Source organism: Xiphophorus couchianus, chromosome 15, assembly GCF_001444195.1.
Source record: "Xiphophorus couchianus chromosome 15, X_couchianus-1.0, whole genome shotgun sequence".
Lineage (NCBI taxonomy): Eukaryota > Metazoa > Chordata > Actinopteri > Cyprinodontiformes > Poeciliidae > Xiphophorus > Xiphophorus couchianus.
The window spans coordinates 772,323-790,331 of NC_040242.1; the positions used below are offsets into that span (position 1 = coordinate 772,323).

At 40.4% G+C, this 18,009-nt stretch overlaps 1 protein-coding gene across 2 annotated transcripts; it reads left to right on the plus strand.

The window, feature by feature from the left end:
- Positions 1 to 1,141: 1,141 nt before the first annotated feature.
- lats1 (large tumor suppressor kinase 1) lies at positions 1,142 to 17,519 on the plus strand. 2 transcript variants are annotated; one of them, XM_028040257.1, is made up of 8 exons: positions 1,142 to 1,350; positions 1,888 to 2,358; positions 2,759 to 2,873; positions 3,965 to 5,259; positions 7,621 to 8,203; positions 9,469 to 9,651; positions 16,658 to 16,764; positions 16,840 to 17,519. In XM_028040257.1, the coding sequence occupies exons 2-8, from the start codon at positions 1,999 to 2,001 to the stop codon at positions 17,326 to 17,328; spliced, it is 3,132 nt and encodes a 1,043-aa protein (XP_027896058.1). In that variant the 5' UTR covers positions 1,142 to 1,350; positions 1,888 to 1,998; the 3' UTR covers positions 17,329 to 17,519. The 2 variants fall into 2 exon arrangements, with proteins under 2 accessions (XP_027896058.1, XP_027896059.1); XM_028040258.1 differs by having other exon boundaries at positions 1,891 to 2,358.
- Positions 17,520 to 18,009: the final 490 nt, after the last annotated feature.

Below are 18,009 nucleotides of genomic sequence, written 5' to 3' on the forward strand. Positions count from 1 at the left end.
CCGCCTTGCCCATACATTTTAGACAGAGGTGTCCAAAGTGCTCACTTTCTCTATGGAAATAGATGTACAGGTACTAGTATGAAAAAATATTTTATTAAAAGTAGAGGTTGGACTGTCTTATTCCAGTAAAAGTACTAAAGTACACATTTTGAAATGTATTTAATTAAATAGGTTTAATCTCCGTCAGCTCCCACTTTCTGAGAGACTGCGACACAATTTGCTGCTGCCCGCCTCGCCAGATGCACCAAACTGGACTCAACCCCTCGGATATAAATCGGCTGTAATCGAGAAGTGGGGATTCCTGACGGTGACGTTTTGACAACCTTTTAATCCCTGAAACTCAACGTGAGAGATTAAAGATTAAAGCCATCAGGTGCTCTGCTGCCCCCTTCTGGTTGAGTAGAGAACTGATGTCTGAGAGTTTGTAGAAACTAGTTACATTTACTTGAGTAATTATTTGAAAAAAATTACCTTTAGGAATATTTTTAGTGGCAGTACTTTGAGTAATTATATTTTAAAGTATTTAAACTTTTACTTGAGTAAAATGTCTAGCTTTTCTACCCTTTGAATGAAAAGCAAACACGTTTTAACCAAAAATTCACCACTGCAGCTTTTATTAAAGTTTTATAAGTGTTTTTATTGAAAGAAACTGATTTGGAAAAAAAAAATTGTCTGACTGTTATTTTTGTTATTTATATGAATTATTGTCATTTTAGTCCTTAAAATATTAAAATTTCCTCTTAACTTTGCATTTGGTCTTAAATATTAAATGATTGATAAATTGATCAGTTATTCAGTTATTGAATAGACATTTAACCAAATGCTATTTTACTCTTGAGTCATTTCAATGTTTACTTTTTACCAGAGTAAAATTTTTCGGTACCTTACCCACCTCTGGGTGCAAACAGGTACAAAACACTGGAATGAAATGGCTTAATTACCTCCTCCTGGTGTAGATCAGCTCTCCCTGCCTTGCTCGTGACCTAATTATTCTATTCAGCAGAGGCTCATCTAAAAGTTGCAGGACTGCGGCCCTCCAGGACTGGAGTTTGACACCTGTGATAAAATGAATCTTATTTATTTATGTTTTATCGAGTAAAACAACAATAACGTTAGCGGAACTTTATTTTGAAAACCGGAAGCACTCTGTGGGGTTTGTGTTTAGCTTTGAAGCTTGTACTTGTCATTCGGATAGCCCAGGAATTTTAACACGACTAGGAACCAGCCAGCGGGGCACAACAAGGACGTCCTGGGTTAGAACAACATCGCTCACACAGAGGAACCACCGGAACCACCGCTGGTTGCTGAAATAGGAACAGGCGGTGAGAAAAGCGGCAGCTACGGACAGCGGTAAGTTGCTTGACGGGAGCTAACTGTTAAAAGTCCCGAGCTAACAGGCTAACCTGTTGAATAGAGGCTAATGGACGCCTTTTCCACTCACAGGCCGTGCTGTTAGATTTCACACCGAGTTCAACTCATAATTTTAGTCACTGACAGGTGGTTAGTATATTATTTGAACTATTTAGATATTTGTGACAACCATTATTGGCATAAATGTTTTCCGACGCCTGAGAGTTAACGTTAAAGTCGCCCAAAATTAGCGTGCGATGCTAACAAAGCTAATAAATTAGAAGGGGTATTGGATCTTTAAAGTAAACTATCTGAAATTAGTTTGGTTAAATTTAAGAAAATTAATATACCTTAAATTGTGCTTTATAGATCCCAACTCAAAACAATAGTTTTTCTTTGTTTTTACAGCGTAATATTTGTGTTCTGGTAAATGTTTATCTGTGTTGATTGCTCCTCTGTCTCATTTTGCCCAACCTGTTTGGTAGCATTACATGCATGCTTGCTTATCTTGCATGCATTTGATTTTGGATGTTTCAGCAGCAGCATGCTGATGTGAAGTCAGACATCAGATACCCTGCTCTTCATCTCTGCGGTGGACAGGTGGACGTCTTCTTCATCCATTTTCATCGTTCATATAAATGCTTGTACATGAGGAGAGGGGAGAAACCCGAAGGATACAGACAGATGAGACCCAAAACGTTCCCTGCCAGTAATTACAGTGGTAACAGCCAGCAGATGCTGCAGGAAATACGGAACAGCCTGCGCAACCTGACCAAACCCTCCGATCCTCCAAAAGCAGACCCTGTTGGACAAGCAAAGATGCTCCCTGAAGATCCGAGGCAGCAGGGGCGCACCAGCACCCCAAAACATTCCTACCACAAAGCGCTACAGGAGATCCGCAAGTCCTTGGTGCCTTTTGAAGTTTCACAGAGTAATGATTCTACCACTTCTGGCCCTGATCTTAACAAGCAGATGTTGCTGGAACCATCAATTGCTGGGTTTGAGGAGGTAAGATATCCCTCACAAATGCATAATCTTATAAAGATTTGTGAGATTTCCATTCTGTACATACCTCTGTAATTGGCGAGAAAGACTTGGTACACTTTGTGTAGAAGGAATTATTTTGGAAATGTCAGGTATGCAATGTGAAGTGACAAGTTTGTACAGTTACCAGTACAAAAGAAGTTTTACATCTGACAATCACCTTGTGGTTTGCACGATATCCAAGTATGTAGAGACTCAAAGTGAATTGGAGGTGTAGTAAAGCAAGTTAAGTTTGCTTAAAGCTTATAATAATGGTTAAACAACCTAGGTCAATATCACTGTAAAAGTAAAAACAGACTCTAAGCATGATTGCTTGTTTGAATTGATTTTCTAAACTAAGTTGTGTTTATTTCTGCTTTCCTAGGGCAACAGCAGCCGTCGCGTTCCTTCAGACTACATGGTGAAAGTGAATTACCAGGATTCAATGAGGGAGCAGATAGCTACTGCTAACACCAACTCTACAGGCCTGAAAGCTCCAGGTATTAGATCAGATCCACTGGGAACAGTGCAGGTTTTCATTTCTCTTTTGCCTTTTGATCCAGTGTTCATATTTGTTTGCAGGATTTAGGACAGCTGCTTAAAAAAAGACAATACAACCGGTCGAAGAGTGTGACTAATACCAAGCTCTTTAGTGCTATGCTTTCACTGACGAGTAAAAAGAAAAAAAACTGATGCATTTATTTTGGTATCAATTGGTGTTTTCCATGTTTGAAAAGTTACACATTTCAAAAAATCTAACTTTTAAAATGTATAAACGGGACTATAACATACAAACATGAAAGCACAACAAATTGGAACGACATTTTAGGGAGCAATGACTCCCAACTTTTGTGAAGAAGTCTGTTTGGATGTGAAACCTGAACTGGTGCTGAAACGATTAATCGGATTAATCATGATGAATTTATGATTAATCATTAACTCTATAATAAGTATAAACATTTTGCATTTAAGATTAAAAAAAAGTTTCTGTAAATATATTCTACCCAGAACTCCTCAAGTGGCTTTATTAGCTTCACTTGTATCAAATTCAGTTAAAAAAAAAATTTTAAAAAGCAAATTTTGCAATCCAATAATTAATTGATTAATCAAAGCATAGTAATCAGATCATCCCTGCACTTTATTAATGTTAAATCAAGCAGGAATGACTGAGCTTTTCACATGTTGATGATGAAAGGATGTTTTTAGCTGCAGATGCATCCTCTGCTACAAATCTTTCATTAGAAAAAATGATGATTCATTTACAATATGTTGGTTTTCTTATTTCAAATATTTCATCATTTGTTTCCTTCAACGTTTTTGTAATAAACTGAAAAAGGCTCAAGTCGATTAGTAAAAAATCTGTAGAATGTGCCAAATATCTTATCTGATTGATTAGTTATCAGAACAATCAATTAATCGCTAGAATAACGGATTAATTGTCAGAATGATTGATGGTTTCAACCCTACAGATGAGATGATGTTACCCAGAAAGAGTGGATAAAAATCCAACCAGGTTTATGCCACCAGTGTGCTGAAGGCTACAGAAAGTGTATAATTTTTATCACAGTAAACGTTTTGTGTTTGTGTGCAGGTCCGTCTCACATGCAGCAGGCTGTGCTGCGGAGACCAAGTTGGAAAGGATCCAAAGAGTCCCTCGGTCCTCGAATGGGTCCCCTGGTGGTGGACGGCACGATGTACCACCCTGACAGCCCTGGACCGCCTCCAGTTTACCCACAAGGCCACTCTGCTAGCAACCAGAGGGTGAACCCTCCGCTGCCCCCCCAGGTGCGGAGTGTCACACCGCCTCCGAACCGCAACAGCATGCCTCCCACGTCATCCTGGGAAAGCAACCCATCCACCAAGCGGTACTCTGGGAATCTGGACTACCTTCCCCTGCGGATGTCTCCAGTCCCCCAGGGCGCCTGGCCGGATCTGTATCCAAACCCGGCGCCTCAGAATCAGCGCGCTGCTGCCCATAAATTCACCTTTTCTCCCACTTGGACTCAAAATGACTCCGCTCAGCCGGACTACATGCCGGGAGGCAACCGGCAGCCTCCGCCGCCTTACCCCGTAAACAGCCGCCAGGGTTCCAACGAGCCGCAGCCTGCTTCGTCTCCTTCGTACCTAAACGGAGGAAACATCCCTCAGTCCATGCTGGTTCCCAACCGGAACAGCCACAACCTCGACATGTACAACCTGGCTCCTCCTCTGACGTCCAGTCAGCCGCCATCTGCGTCCGTCACCAACGGCAACCAGGACTTGTCGCCGTTGTGGCAGCACAACATCCCGGTTCGCTCCAACTCCTTCAACAATCGACCTGCTCATTCGTCCAGCTCCCAGCCGTCTGCGACCACCGTCACCACCATCACGCAGACGCCCATCCTGCAGCCGGTGAAAAGCATGCGCGTGCTGAAACCCGAGATGCACACCGCCGTCGCTCCAGCGCATCCACAGCGGATACAGCAGGTTGCACCGTCACCTCCTGCGCCTGCATACCCCGACCCACCACCTGCGGTTTCTCAAGCGCCTGTCGTCATGGAACCCCCCATCTATCAGGGTCCGCCGCCGCCATATCCTAAACACCTCCTCCCTTCGCCCGCCCCTCCTGCGTACGCTGGAGGCAGAGACGAGGCTGCTGACGAGAGCAGCGGCGAGAAGGCTTCGGAAAGCAGCGAAAGCTCGGCCGCAGCCGAAAAGAAGATCACTACGTCGCCCGTCCCGGTCCGCCGCAACAGAGACGAGGAAAGGAGAGGGGAGTCGGGAAGAATCAACCTGTACTCCCCTCAAGCCTTCAAGTTCTTCATGGAGCAGCATGTAGAGAACATCCTGAAGAACCACCAGATGAGGATCCGCAGGAGGAAGCAGCTGGAAAGCGAGATGCAAAGGGTAAGAAGGAAAAAAACACCTCTAAATTAAATTACTTTCTACTTTGAGCTTTTTTTCAAACCTTTTGTGTACTTTTCAGGGTTTGTATGGTTGCTTGAAATCCTTGAAAATGCATTTAGAAAATCATTAGAGTATAGCTGTTAGATATAAATAGTTTTAGCTTCACCTAGTTCAAATTCGTATTGCTGTTTTGGCAATAAAATGTTTTTCTTGTTTAAATAGGAATTTTACTTTGTTTATTTGCATTTTAATGCATTTCTAATAGCTTAAAAAAGGCTAAAGTGGTCAAATGAAAAATCTGTATCATGTGCCATTCTTCTTTTTATCCAGATTTACATGTCTTGGCTAGTCAGACTAAACTTTCCTGGTTTTAAGCTCATTATAATTACCAAAATTATTTCTTTTTGCTAAAAGCCAGAAAAAAACCAAATTTTTAATGGATTTGTTTTGTGTGGTTTTTTTTTAGTACATTGAGTCTCTTTCTTTAGCATTTACTTTGAGCAGGAAGTTATTTTTGTTTGGATTGTTTAGATGGAATTAATAATTATAATACCTAATGACTCAGTGACTTATTGATCTGTGAAATTGCAACAAAAGGTTGGCTTTTATTTTATATGTTAAAGTTATGAAAATTTGGTATTTAAAAAAATGTAATCAGTGTTTTGTGTGAGAGAGGCATTTCAAAACATAAAATCTGCTATATTTTTAGTTCACCTTGTCCCTACTATGCAGAATACTGCCACAAGACATTAGCAAGTAACATCTTTTAGTTAATGTGTGGTGTTTTTAACTCCATGTGGTGCTGGAAAAGTTTGAAAACTTACCTTGAAGAATGCTTGAATTTTCCTGAGAAATTGTACGAACCCTGTCTTTTCTTAGCTGTTCTTTCTCTTTTCTCTCTCTCCTTCCTTGCTGTCATTAACAGCTGATCTGAAAGGTAAACGTATCTTTGCTGTCCTGTATGTACACACATCACTTATTCAGCAAGGTTTGTAATATCTGTGTTTCTACTGGAAGCATGGTGTCCCTTGTGCATGCATGATATCCCACGTCATACAAATCATCAACTGTGATGCTTGAATATTTACATTCTGGGTCGCAATGAGTAAAATTCAGGAAAATACAGTTAATTTAAATAATTTCAGCTGTATTTTTAATGTATTTATTGGTTATTTGCACCAGTAAAATGCACCAATCTGGCTTTTTCCCGTTTGATACTGATCAACAATGTTCTATGAGGTTTGACCTTTTTACCCAGCCTTTTTATTACTGACGTTTTAAGGACTGTAATCATCCAAAATGAGGACAAAATGTACTCCAGCAAGTTCAACAAAATGTTTTTAGTAAACTCAGAAAAAGTACATGCTGATGCATTTATTAAACCACTGAAAAAAATCAGTTTTTTGAATGTTTGATCTGCAAATCAGGGAAACATTAACTAATTGATTGGTGCATCTCTAGTTTGACAGCTGGGTTATATGACTTAAAATAAAATTTTCAATTTATTCACATCAGATCCGATTTCCGATTTTAGTCGATTGTTTTTTTTTTCCCCTTTCTGTGAGTTGGACGACAGAGTATTAGTGCCAAATTACAATAACTTTTAATTTACGAGCATATAGTCATAACAGTAGCAGCGTAAATATACAATTTCATCACAAGAAAATCTTAAAATTGCAAGAAATGTTGGTTTAATCAGACAAAACTAATAGTTATAAAGATTTAATGTGAGTTGCTCAGTTTCTGTTTTTTCTCTTTTCTGAAAATAATTTGTTCCTGATGTGTTAAAAGATGAAGTATTTTCTTATTTGTAAAACCAACAAAAAAAGTATAACTTCACAAGATGCTCAATATTTATCATTTTATCTTTTGTTTCAGATTTGTTGTAAAATTACTTCATTCTCCTAATATTATGATGTTATTCTAGTAATACTGTTTTATTTTTGCATTATTTTGACTTTATTCTTGTTTTACTGCAACTGTATTATTGTAATATTGTGTGAGTAATTCTCACAATTAAAAAATTGTAGCCTGACCCTAATATTCGTAAAAGTCGTAAAGTTGACCTGAATTTAAAGTGTTAACTTTAAATTAAACTTTGAATTTAAAGTGCTTCTAAATAAATAGAAGCTGTAAAACAAGATGGCCGCCCTCAGCATGCTGACATCACTCAGAAGTATAGAAACCCCAAAATCCAGATTTTTAAAAAACTTGACAAATTACTCAGCTCTGGCTAATACATAGATTAATATATTTTAATATACGTTTTAATTTTTTATGCTGTTTTGCGTCTAACAAAATAACACATTCAATGGATTTTTCACTTCCACTGATTCAGATTTTAACGAGTTTGTTTCTTAGGTGGGTTTGAGCTCAGACGCCCAGAAGCAGATGCGAATGATGCTCTCTCAGAAGGAGTCCAACTACATCCGCCTAAAGCGAGCCAAAATGGAGAAGTCTATGTTCAAACGGATCAAAACGCTCGGCATCGGCGCCTTCGGAGAAGTGTCCCTGGCGAGGAAGGAGGACACGGGGGCGCTGTACGCCATGAAGACGCTCCGCAAGAAGGACGTGCTGCTGAGGAACCAGGTGGCTCACGTAAAGGCCGAGCGGGACATCCTGGCCGAAGCCGACAACGAGTGGGTGGTGCGTCTCTACTACTCCTTCCAAGACAAGGACAACTTGTATTTTGTCATGGAGTACATTCCCGGCGGGGACATGATGAGCCTCCTCATCCGGCTTGGCATCTTCAAGGAGGAGCTGGCTCAGTTTTACATCGCGGAGCTCACCTGCGCTTTGGAGAGCGTCCATAAGATGGGCTTCATCCACAGAGACATCAAGCCCGACAACATTCTCATAGACAGAGACGGACACATAAAGCTGACGGACTTCGGGCTCTGCACCGGTTTCCGCTGGACACACGACTCAAAGTATTACCAGAGCGGTGGGTAACATTCCTTTTCACCTGATTTTAAATCCATAAAAATCAATATATTAATCAATATTTATAACATTAATAGGTGATGGTTGAGAGATATTTGGCGTTATAGTTTCTATTACCCTTTAAAAAAACCTGCACAGTTATTAGAAATGCAATAACCTGGCTTTTCATGTCAGTTTTCCCTGTTTTTTTATTATTAAACTCAAAACAAACGTATCAAAGTGCATATTTTTGGTTGATGTATTCATGAAGTTTTTTTTAACTTATGAGTTTTAATTAAAATAGAGGAAAGGGTCACTAAATTGAAGATCCAGTTTAATTCATGTTTACACCTATAAATAATGCAAAACCTTAAAACTTTTTTTAAAAAAATTCATAAATGTAAACTTAAGGAACAAATGAACTCCATTTTATTTCTGCTTTTAGGTATTAAAATACAAAGAAAATATAAAACCTTTGTAGAAAACGAGATGTTTCTTTTTGTGGGTTGTTGAAATTTGTGTTAAATGAAAAAAGAGTTATAAAACTGTATCCAAGTTTTCAACGTGGTGACAAAAATAGATCTAAAATAATATAATTTGCATTTATGGTGTTGTAATGTTATGGAAAATCTATTTATTTTATTTTAAAAAGTTCTGGTGCGCATTTGTGAGTGTAAACATAGTGTAAATCACTCTGACTGGACATTATGACTAGAAAAGTTCTTTATAAATTCAGTTCATTTACCATTTATCAGGAAAACATTTTGGTTCTCTGAAGTAGGACGTAAAATAATAATTTATAATAAGAAGAAAGAAAATAGTCCTGCAAAACCCCTTGGAAAATGTTATATATTTATGTTGCGTTATATATTTGCATTTCTATCTGTACTGTTAAAAACAAAATGGTAACATGAAGCAAAATTTAATCATTACAAAAAGTAAAACTATCTTTACAACTAATTTAAAGTCTTTAGGAATCCCTTTTTTTACTTTTCTTTTTCTTAAAATATCTTTAGATTCAATATTGCCAACAATCACCGTCTGTTTTTCTGTAAGTAAAACGGATTTTAAAAAATTGCCTGAAAATTTCTTCAGTTTGTTGCCTTAGAAATTAAACAGATACTTATCTTTCTTTAAAATACTGCAAAATCCAGTTAGCTGACCTGACCTTCTGATTAATTGTATTAAACAAGTACAACACATTTTTCTTGCTCGTTTAATTAATGATACTTGCCAGAAATTCTCTTAATCAGTAAAATGACAGCAGGATGTGTGACCTCTCCGTAGGGGATCATGTGAGGCAGGACAGCATGGACTTCAGTAAGGAATGGGAAGATCCAGCCAACTGTCGCTGCGCCAACCGACTGAAGCCCCTGGAGAGGAGGAAGGCCCGGCAGCACCAACGCTGCTTGGCCCACTCGCTGGTGGGAACGCCAAACTACATTGCTCCAGAAGTTCTTCTTCGAACAGGTACTGACTAGAATATTCCACAGCAATTAACTTACAATTAATTGTCGATTAATTGTTTATTAGATTCAAATTTGCTCAAGTCGATAAACTTAAAACGGCCACTTAGACTTTCTTTTAGTGTTGTAGTTTGGTTTCCATCCAGCAGAGGGCGCCGCTGGTAATTCTTAAACCGGAGCTGTTGATTCAGGAACTAAAATGGCAGCGGGACTCCAGAAGGGAAAAGAGAAACGGTCGAAACGGAATCCGTTGTGTGATACAAAATGCACTTTATGCGGTTCTGATTTGAAATATAATCACTCGACGATCTCCTTACGTTTCACCTTCAGCGCTCATTCAGACGAGCTGCGTGAAGGAGCAGCTTGTAACGTCTGCTTAGACCTTTTTAGTGTTGTAGATTGGCCGCCATCTGGCTGGTCGATAAACAAATATGGCGGCGGGAATCCAGAAAGGAAAAGAGAAACCTTAGAAACAGTTTGTTGTGGGATGTAAAATGTACTTTCTGCGGCTCTATTTTGAAAAATAAATATTCGACAAGCTCCTTAAGTTTCATCTTGATGGCGCTTATTCAGTCAATCTGCACGACGGGTTAGCATCAACTATTTAGTCAAAATGTCTGACGGAGAAACGGAGGGGATAAAAATTGGAACATGGGGGTTTTCAAGATGGCGGCTTGAAGGACAGTCGGGACGAGGGGCGCTGGCGCTTATTTTACTTATTTCTCCAGTTTATACCCTGCAAAAAGCGACAAGGCAGTCTCTCTTCGTTGGCTAAATCTGCAATGAGTATTAGCGATTACTTTTTAAGGCCGTCTGAGAACATGCCACGAAGGAAAAACACTGTGACGGGGATGACAGAGGAATCGAACGGAGAAGCCAATGAGGCTACTGGTGGTTTGGCTAGCGAAAAGGTTAGCGACTCTGAGAGAATGGATCCGGCTCTTCAGGAGGTGATTCGTGCGGTAACTGAAAACCTTACGAAAGTTTTCGAAGACAAATTAAGGAGCCAGCTTGATCCGATCTCGAGATTTATGCATGATTACCGTGAGCAGCTTCAAGAACACGAGAAGCGCGTCACAGAGACAGAATCCCGCATCTCCACTCTGGAGGACGAAACGGCTCCTATCGTCAACAGGCTCAAGTCACTGGAGCAGCAGGTGAAAGAGCTCACGGATCATATGGACGACATGGAAAATAGGGGCAGGAGATGAAACATACGCATAATTGGGCTCCGAGAGTCTGCGGAATACGCGGAAGGGAATGACCCCGCTTTATTCTTTGAGAAGTGGCTCCCAAAAGTGTTAAACATCCGAACGGAGGCCGGGAAGCTAAAAGTGGACAGAGCTCACCGCACCGGAGGTCCAGTTCCCGCCGCTGACCAGAGGCCGCGCCCAGTCCTGGTCAGGCTGCATAACTACCGCGACAAGGAGAGGATTATGCGCGCGTCTTTGGAGAAGGGCAGGAATGGGCAACCCCTGGAGCACGACGGTGCCTCTGTGATGATCTTTCAGGATTTCTCAGCGGCTGTTGCACAGAAGCGTAAAAGCTTTGATGGCGTTAAGAAGCGTCTGAAAACCGCGGGTGCCAACTACAGGCTCCTTTACCCTGCCAGGCTCAAAGTCACTCACCGTGGTACCACAAGGGTGTATCAGAACCCAGCTGAGGTTGAACGATATCTGGATCAGCTTAAATAAGCCCTGCTGTCAGCGCCATGGGTCACAGAGGTTCTTCGTTCTGCTGTTTAATACGCCTATGTGAACTCAAACTATTGTGATGAATAGTATTCTTATGCAGAGACATTATGCTTGTCGTCATATGTTTTTTTTTTTTTTTTTTTTTTTTTCATTTTTTGAATAAAATGGGTAAATAATGGATCATATTATCCAGGCGCCAGCCCCCTTTTCTTTTCTTTTTTTGTTGTTGTTGCTCTTGATTTAGCTAAACAAGTGACTGTTTGTTGCCAGAAGACCTAAACACTTGCACTTCACCGTTTGGAGGAGAAATAGTGTATCTGTCTTGCCAATGTTAGGCAATGTTTGTTGGCAGTTAGTTAGTTTCACTGCTTGTTATATGTTATTCCAGCTCTTTTTAAAATATAGAGGGAGGGGGAGGAAGAGAGAAAAATGTTCGACTTCATTACACCAAGAAACTACAGTATGTATTATCCATGCGCCTTTTTATGTGTCGCTAAATGCTATTATGTCAGTACTTAATGTTTGTACATGGAATGTTAATGGCATTCACACACCTCTTAAACGGAGAAAGGTCCTAACATATCTTGAAAAGACAAATGTTCAAGTAGCTTTGTTACAAGAAACCCATATGGATGCTAAAGAACATGCAAAATTGCAACAGGGTGTTTTCAATCAGGCCTTCTTCTCCTCCTTTTCATCTAGAAGTAGAGGTGTTATCATTCTGATCCGGAAAAATGTACCATTTAAATGTATAGATTGCATAAAAGATACCGGTGGGAGATATATTATTGTGAAGGGTATTATGTTTGGGGAGGAGATTTCCTTTATGAACGTTTACTTTCCCCCTGGCCAACCAGGTACATTTCTAATGTCTGCTTTTACAAAACTTGTGGAATTGAACATCAAGAATACAATTGTGGGCGGAGATTTTAATTGCCATCTCTCCCCCTTCATTGATAAATCCCCAGCTGGCAAATGTCGTATCTCATCTCAGGCCAAAATGGTCTCGACTCTGTGCGAGGAGTTGGCATATGTTGATGTGTGGAGGACGCAACATATAGCAGATAAGGAATTCACATTTTTCTCCAAAGTACATTCTTGTTATACAAGAATTGATTATTTCTTTGTCCCCAGGCAGTTCCTACCATCAGTCATTTCCAGCTCAATAGGCAACATAATAATATCAGACCATGCGCCTGTGTACATTAAATGTAACATAGGAACTGAAGTCAGTCGATCAAGACGGTGGCACTTTGACTCCTCTATTTTATATGATGGAAAATTTAAAACCTATTTTGCAGAGGAATTCAAACATTTTCTTTCAGTTAATGCAGCATCCACCGATGATCCATCATTACTGTGGGAGACCTCCAAAGCTTATTGCAGAGGCCTCATTACTACTTTTACAAATGGTAAAAGACGCAGGCAAGCAGAACAAAGATTAATTCTGGAATCCAAATTGAAGAAGGCTGAGCAAGTCTATCAAGTTAGACCCACCACGGAGAAACTCAAAGAAATTCAGACTCTCCGCTCAGCACTGAACTGCCTGCTAACAAACGAAGCAGAGAAAAAAATGAGATTTGCAAAACAAAAACTGTACGAACACGGTGACAAGCCTGGGAAATACTTGTCATACGTGATCAAAAAGAAATCAGATTCTCAAAATATATCATTCATTAATGACAGGAATGGCAAACAGCTCTTTGACTCAAATGGTATTAATAATACCTTCAAAAAATTTTACGAGAATCTCTACAAATCCCAGGTCTCTATTGACACTACAGAGCTAATGAACACCTTTTTTTCCAACTTTAACCTTCCTTGTCTGACAGAAATCCAAAAGTTGACACTAGACAGTCCTATAACTATTAAGGAAGTTACGGAGGCCATTAAAGGTCTTCAGCCTGGAAAAACAGCAGGGCCTGACTTTCTTATTGTAGAATTTTACAAAGAGTTCGTCACTCTACTAGCCGAACCACTGTTGCACATGTTTAACGACTCTTTTCGGAAGGGTCATTTGCCCATGTCATTGAGGGAAGCCAATATATCTCTAATACTTAAAAAAAACAAACCACCGGAAGATTGTGCCTCATACAGGCCAATTTCCTTATTAAATGTAGACTTAAAGATCCTTTCAAAAATATTGGCAAAACATTTGGAGGTCCTACTCCCAACACTTATCAATGAAGATCAAACTGGCTTTATTAAGGGACGTAGCTCCTTCAATAACATGCGTAGGTTGCTCAACGTGATCCAATTCTTCAATCAAAGTGCAATGCCTGGTCTAGTTGTCTCCCTAGATGCTGAAAAGGCATTTGATCGTGTTGAGTGGTCATATCTCTTCTACACTCTGAGAAAGTTCGGTTTGGGGGAAAATTTTGTCAATTGGATCAGAATACTTTACAGCGAGCCCTGTTCAGCTGTTATTACTAACGGTTTACGATCGGCAAATTTTCAGGTGCGGAGGGGAACGCGCCAAGGCTGCCCCCTCTCGCCCCCTGCTTTTTGCTCTAGTTATGGAGCCTCTGGCGGAGGCGGTGCGGACCCATGGGGGGATAGGCGGTCTGACCATTGGAGAGAGACAACACAAGATTACTTTATATGCCGACGATGTGCTCATATTTCTGTCTCAGCCTGAGGACTCTATTCCACATCTCATAGAGACCATTAACAGGTTTGGGGATTTTTCGGGCTATAAAATCAATTACAACAAATCAGAGGTTATGCCACTAGGCACATTAAAACACCAACCATCTATACCTGCTCCTTTTCCTTTCACTTGGTCCCCAGAAGGATTTTCATACCTGGGAATAAAAATTACCCCCTCATTCGACAAAATGTATAGGGCCAATTTCACTCCCTTATTTGAACGGATCCGGCTGGACCTCGATAGATGGAGGACACTGCCTCTCTCTTGGTTGGGCCGCGTGTCTCTCCTAAAAATGAATGTCCTGCCCAGACTTTTATATCCCATACAAATGATTCCAGTTCTTTTTCTCCGTAAAACAATTAAGGCTCTAAATGGGTGGCTAAGTTCTTTTATATGGGCAGGAAGGAAACCACGCTTAAAAATGTCCACACTGTGCCTCCCGGCCACGGGTGGAGGCCTTGCTCTCCCAGACATACGAAAGTATCAGATCAGTGCCCATATGCGTGCTGCTGCTGATTGGACAGGGGGTCCTGCCTCTCTGTGGCTCCATATAGAAAGCTCTATGTCCAGGTTCCCTTTAAAAAATTTACTTTTTTTGAAAAAAAAAAATATTATAAAAATGTACTGCAGTAACCCCATTACTATTAACACTGTGAGGGCATGGCAAATGGTTCAAAAACTTGAGGACAGGTCCCAAATTATATCACCTCTTACACCTATCTGTGATAATCCCGTGTTCCTACCAGGCGCTATGGAGTCTGGCTTTAAAATATGGTCAATAAAGGGAATTCATACACTTTCTGACTTGATGGAAGGTGCTACGTTATTATCATTCTCGCAACTAATGGATAAATATGACATTGGGAGACAGGATTTCTTTCGCTATCTACAAATTAGAGATTTCATACAGAAAAAACCACACTCGATGTAGACCAAACAATTTCAGTGTGTGAAAAACAGCTATTTTCCCCTATGGTAAGAACTTCAATTAAAACCTTTTACAATTTACTGAAAGAGCTCCACTTATCAAATACATTACACTTAAAAGAAGTCTGGGAAAGGGAATTGCAGTGGGCAATAGATCAGGAGGGGTGGGACGAGGCTTGGAGGAATGCAAAGTCTTTAAGTATTTGCAATCGGGTTAAGGCCATGCAATTGAAAATCTTACACCGTGCGCACATTTCTCCTTCTCAGCGAAGTAAGTTCAATACAAGCTTCTCGCCATTATGTCTAAAATGTAGAACAGATATTGGTGGTCTTACACATTGTTACTGGTCCTGCAGGGAAATTCAACATTTTTGGTATATAATAAAATGTGAATTAGATAAGATTTTCTCTGTTTGCACACAATTCAATCCATTGTATTTACTACTTGGTTTAACTGACGCCAGCATTACTGGTAAATGTCAGCATCAACTCTACAGAATGCTCACTTTTTGTGCAAGAAAATGTGTGGTACTGAATTGGATTTCTGACAAAGCTCCAAGTAAATCACAATGGCTAAATATAGTACTGGACTATATATCTCTGGACTATTTAACGAGCAAACTGCACGATAAAGAAGATAACTTTCATAAAGTTTGGGAGCCTTTTATTTCTTATGTAGGATTTGAAACTTCTGTGCTTCTCTGGAGAGGATTTGTAATTTGAGGAGGACCGAATTGTAAAGACCTGAAATGTTCTGGTGTAGACCATTTGTCTTTCATTGTTTTTTTTTTGTTGTTTTTTTTTCAATTTTCTTTTTTCCCTTCCTTCTTTTCTTTTCTCCTTGGTGTGTATGTGCATGCATATGTATATACACAGGTATGTAACTATAAGAGCTGGACTGTTCTCTTGTTCTTGTATTGTATTTGTTTATTTGTCAAAACATTGAAAACCAATAAATATAATTATTAAAAAAAAAAAAAATAAAATAAAATAAAATTGGAACATGATTGAAAATGCATGACGCCAAGAAGCACGGTTGACTTTTTACTTCGCTCTGTGGAGCGAAGTAAAAACGGTAGTTATGTATGCTAATGTGAGTGTTTCACATATTGTATTTCTTTACCATCTTTTAATTTTCTATTCATCAACTAAAGAGGTTCCTGTTTTGCTGTATTTTAACACCATCTAAGTTTAATCATGTGAGAACATCAATATTTTGCCGCACTTTGTCTCACTAATGACTATTATCCATCCATTTTCTGTACGCCCTTGTCTCTTAGAGGGGTTGGCCGGGGTGCTGGTCCCCATCTCACATTGATGTACTATTAGTTTATTGCAAATTTTCCATAATAGTGATCAAAAACATTGCTAATTCCTACCTGCAGGTGGCGTTATTTTACTTCTATCCCACTGCTGCTTCAGCTTTACTTGTCAAGCTATTGTCCTTTGTCAGTGTGGAGAGTAATAAAAAATCCCACTTACTGTCATACAAAAGCACAAATATCTTTACATGTCTTAGTTAATCTCCACAGAATCAGTGATTTAGTGATTTTGATTGCAAAACAATCACATAGATAGTCGATGTGAAAAAAACTATTGTAACAGTTTAAGTTTTATCAATACATTCTGCCATAACTGGCCTTTGAGAACATTGATTATCTTGATAAGGCCCAAAATGAAAATAAGGTCGACGTCCCTGCATTAATCAGTAATTTGCATGTGACTGATATCTGCTGCAGGATACACCCAGCTCTGTGACTGGTGGAGTGTTGGTGTCATCCTGTATGAAATGGTTGTGGGACAACCTCCGTTCCTGGCGAACACGCCCCTGGAGACGCAAACCAAGGTATGCCAGTGCTGCTGCGCAGCGTCCTGCAGCCGCAGGGTTTGTTGTCTCTAATGTCTGTGTTGTTGACACCAGGTGATAACCTGGAAGAGCACGCTGCACATCCCCCCTCAGTGCAAGCTCAGCCCTGAGGCGTCGGACCTCATCGTCAAGCTGTGCCGCGGCCCAGAGGACCGCCTGGGCAAGAACGGCGTCGATGAAATCAAAGCTCACCCTTTCTTCAAGAGCGTCAACTTCTCCAGCGACCTCAGGCAGCAGGCGGCACCTTACATGCCCACCATCGCTCATCCGACGGACACGTCCAACTTCGACCCGGTGGAGCCAGAAAAGCTGCGCAAGAGCGATGACGAGAGCAACCACAACGACACGCTGAGCGGTTGGTTCCGCAACGGGAAGCACCCCGAACACGCCTTTTACGAGTTCACCTTTCGCCGCTTCTTCGACGACAACGGCCACCCATACAGCTGCCCCAAGCCCATCGAGTCCGAGGGCAGCGACGAGGACGAGGCAGAGCTGGACGGCGCCGAGCAGGACAACCATGGCCGAGACCTGGTGTATGTATAGTCAGTTGTCATATGCTGCGGAAACATGGGAAAAATTTTTTCTTTTGCATTCCCTCGCGTTAAATTTGCAAATACACCTTATATTATTTATCACAGTCACAGACACATTAGCCATGTTTCCATTACAAATGTGCTCAAACACAATTTTGCAATTACAGCCTTTCCATTTAATAAGAAATGCAATTAAAATCATGTGTGGATAGGTAGGCCTGTCGCGATAAACGATAAATCAATTAATTGTACAATAAATTAAAACTATCGATGTCATTTTAATTATCGGCATTATTGTCTCTTCCGACCTTTTTCTCTTTTGGTTAATGACACTGAATGATAAAAGGCTCCACTCCAGTGCTCTCCACTGACCCTCCTTCCTCATTTCCTCAGTGTAAAGCCCAGCAGGACACTACAGATCTTAGAGCTGTCAGCCGATTGTCGGCCCATTTTCAAACCCTGAGAGATCACAAACTACCGGATAGGAATCCTAGATATATTGGTTCCACCTGGTTTTTGATTGGCTTTGGGATTCCCCTCTGTAATTTCCCCTCAGAAAGCATGGAGGAGAATCCGGGCTTTCTGATTGGCTACCTGTCGCATTCGTTAAGCTGGGGAAACCCCTGATTTAGATCGATCTACCATAACACACCACACACTACAGGATGATCGGTTATGAAATCGCAAGGGG

Bases quoted from the DNA above. Each gene is read 5' to 3' on its own strand.
- lats1 (XM_028040257.1), top strand. From the start codon at position 1,999: ATGAGGAGAGGGGAGAAACCCGAAGGATACAGACAGATGAGACCCAAA. The intron at 2,874-3,964 runs GTATTAGATCAG...GTTTGTGTGCAG, and splicing joins TACAGGCCTGAAAGCTCCAG to GTCCGTCTCACATGCAGCAG. The intron at 8,204-9,468 runs GTGGGTAACATT...ACCTCTCCGTAG, and splicing joins CTCAAAGTATTACCAGAGCG to GGGATCATGTGAGGCAGGAC.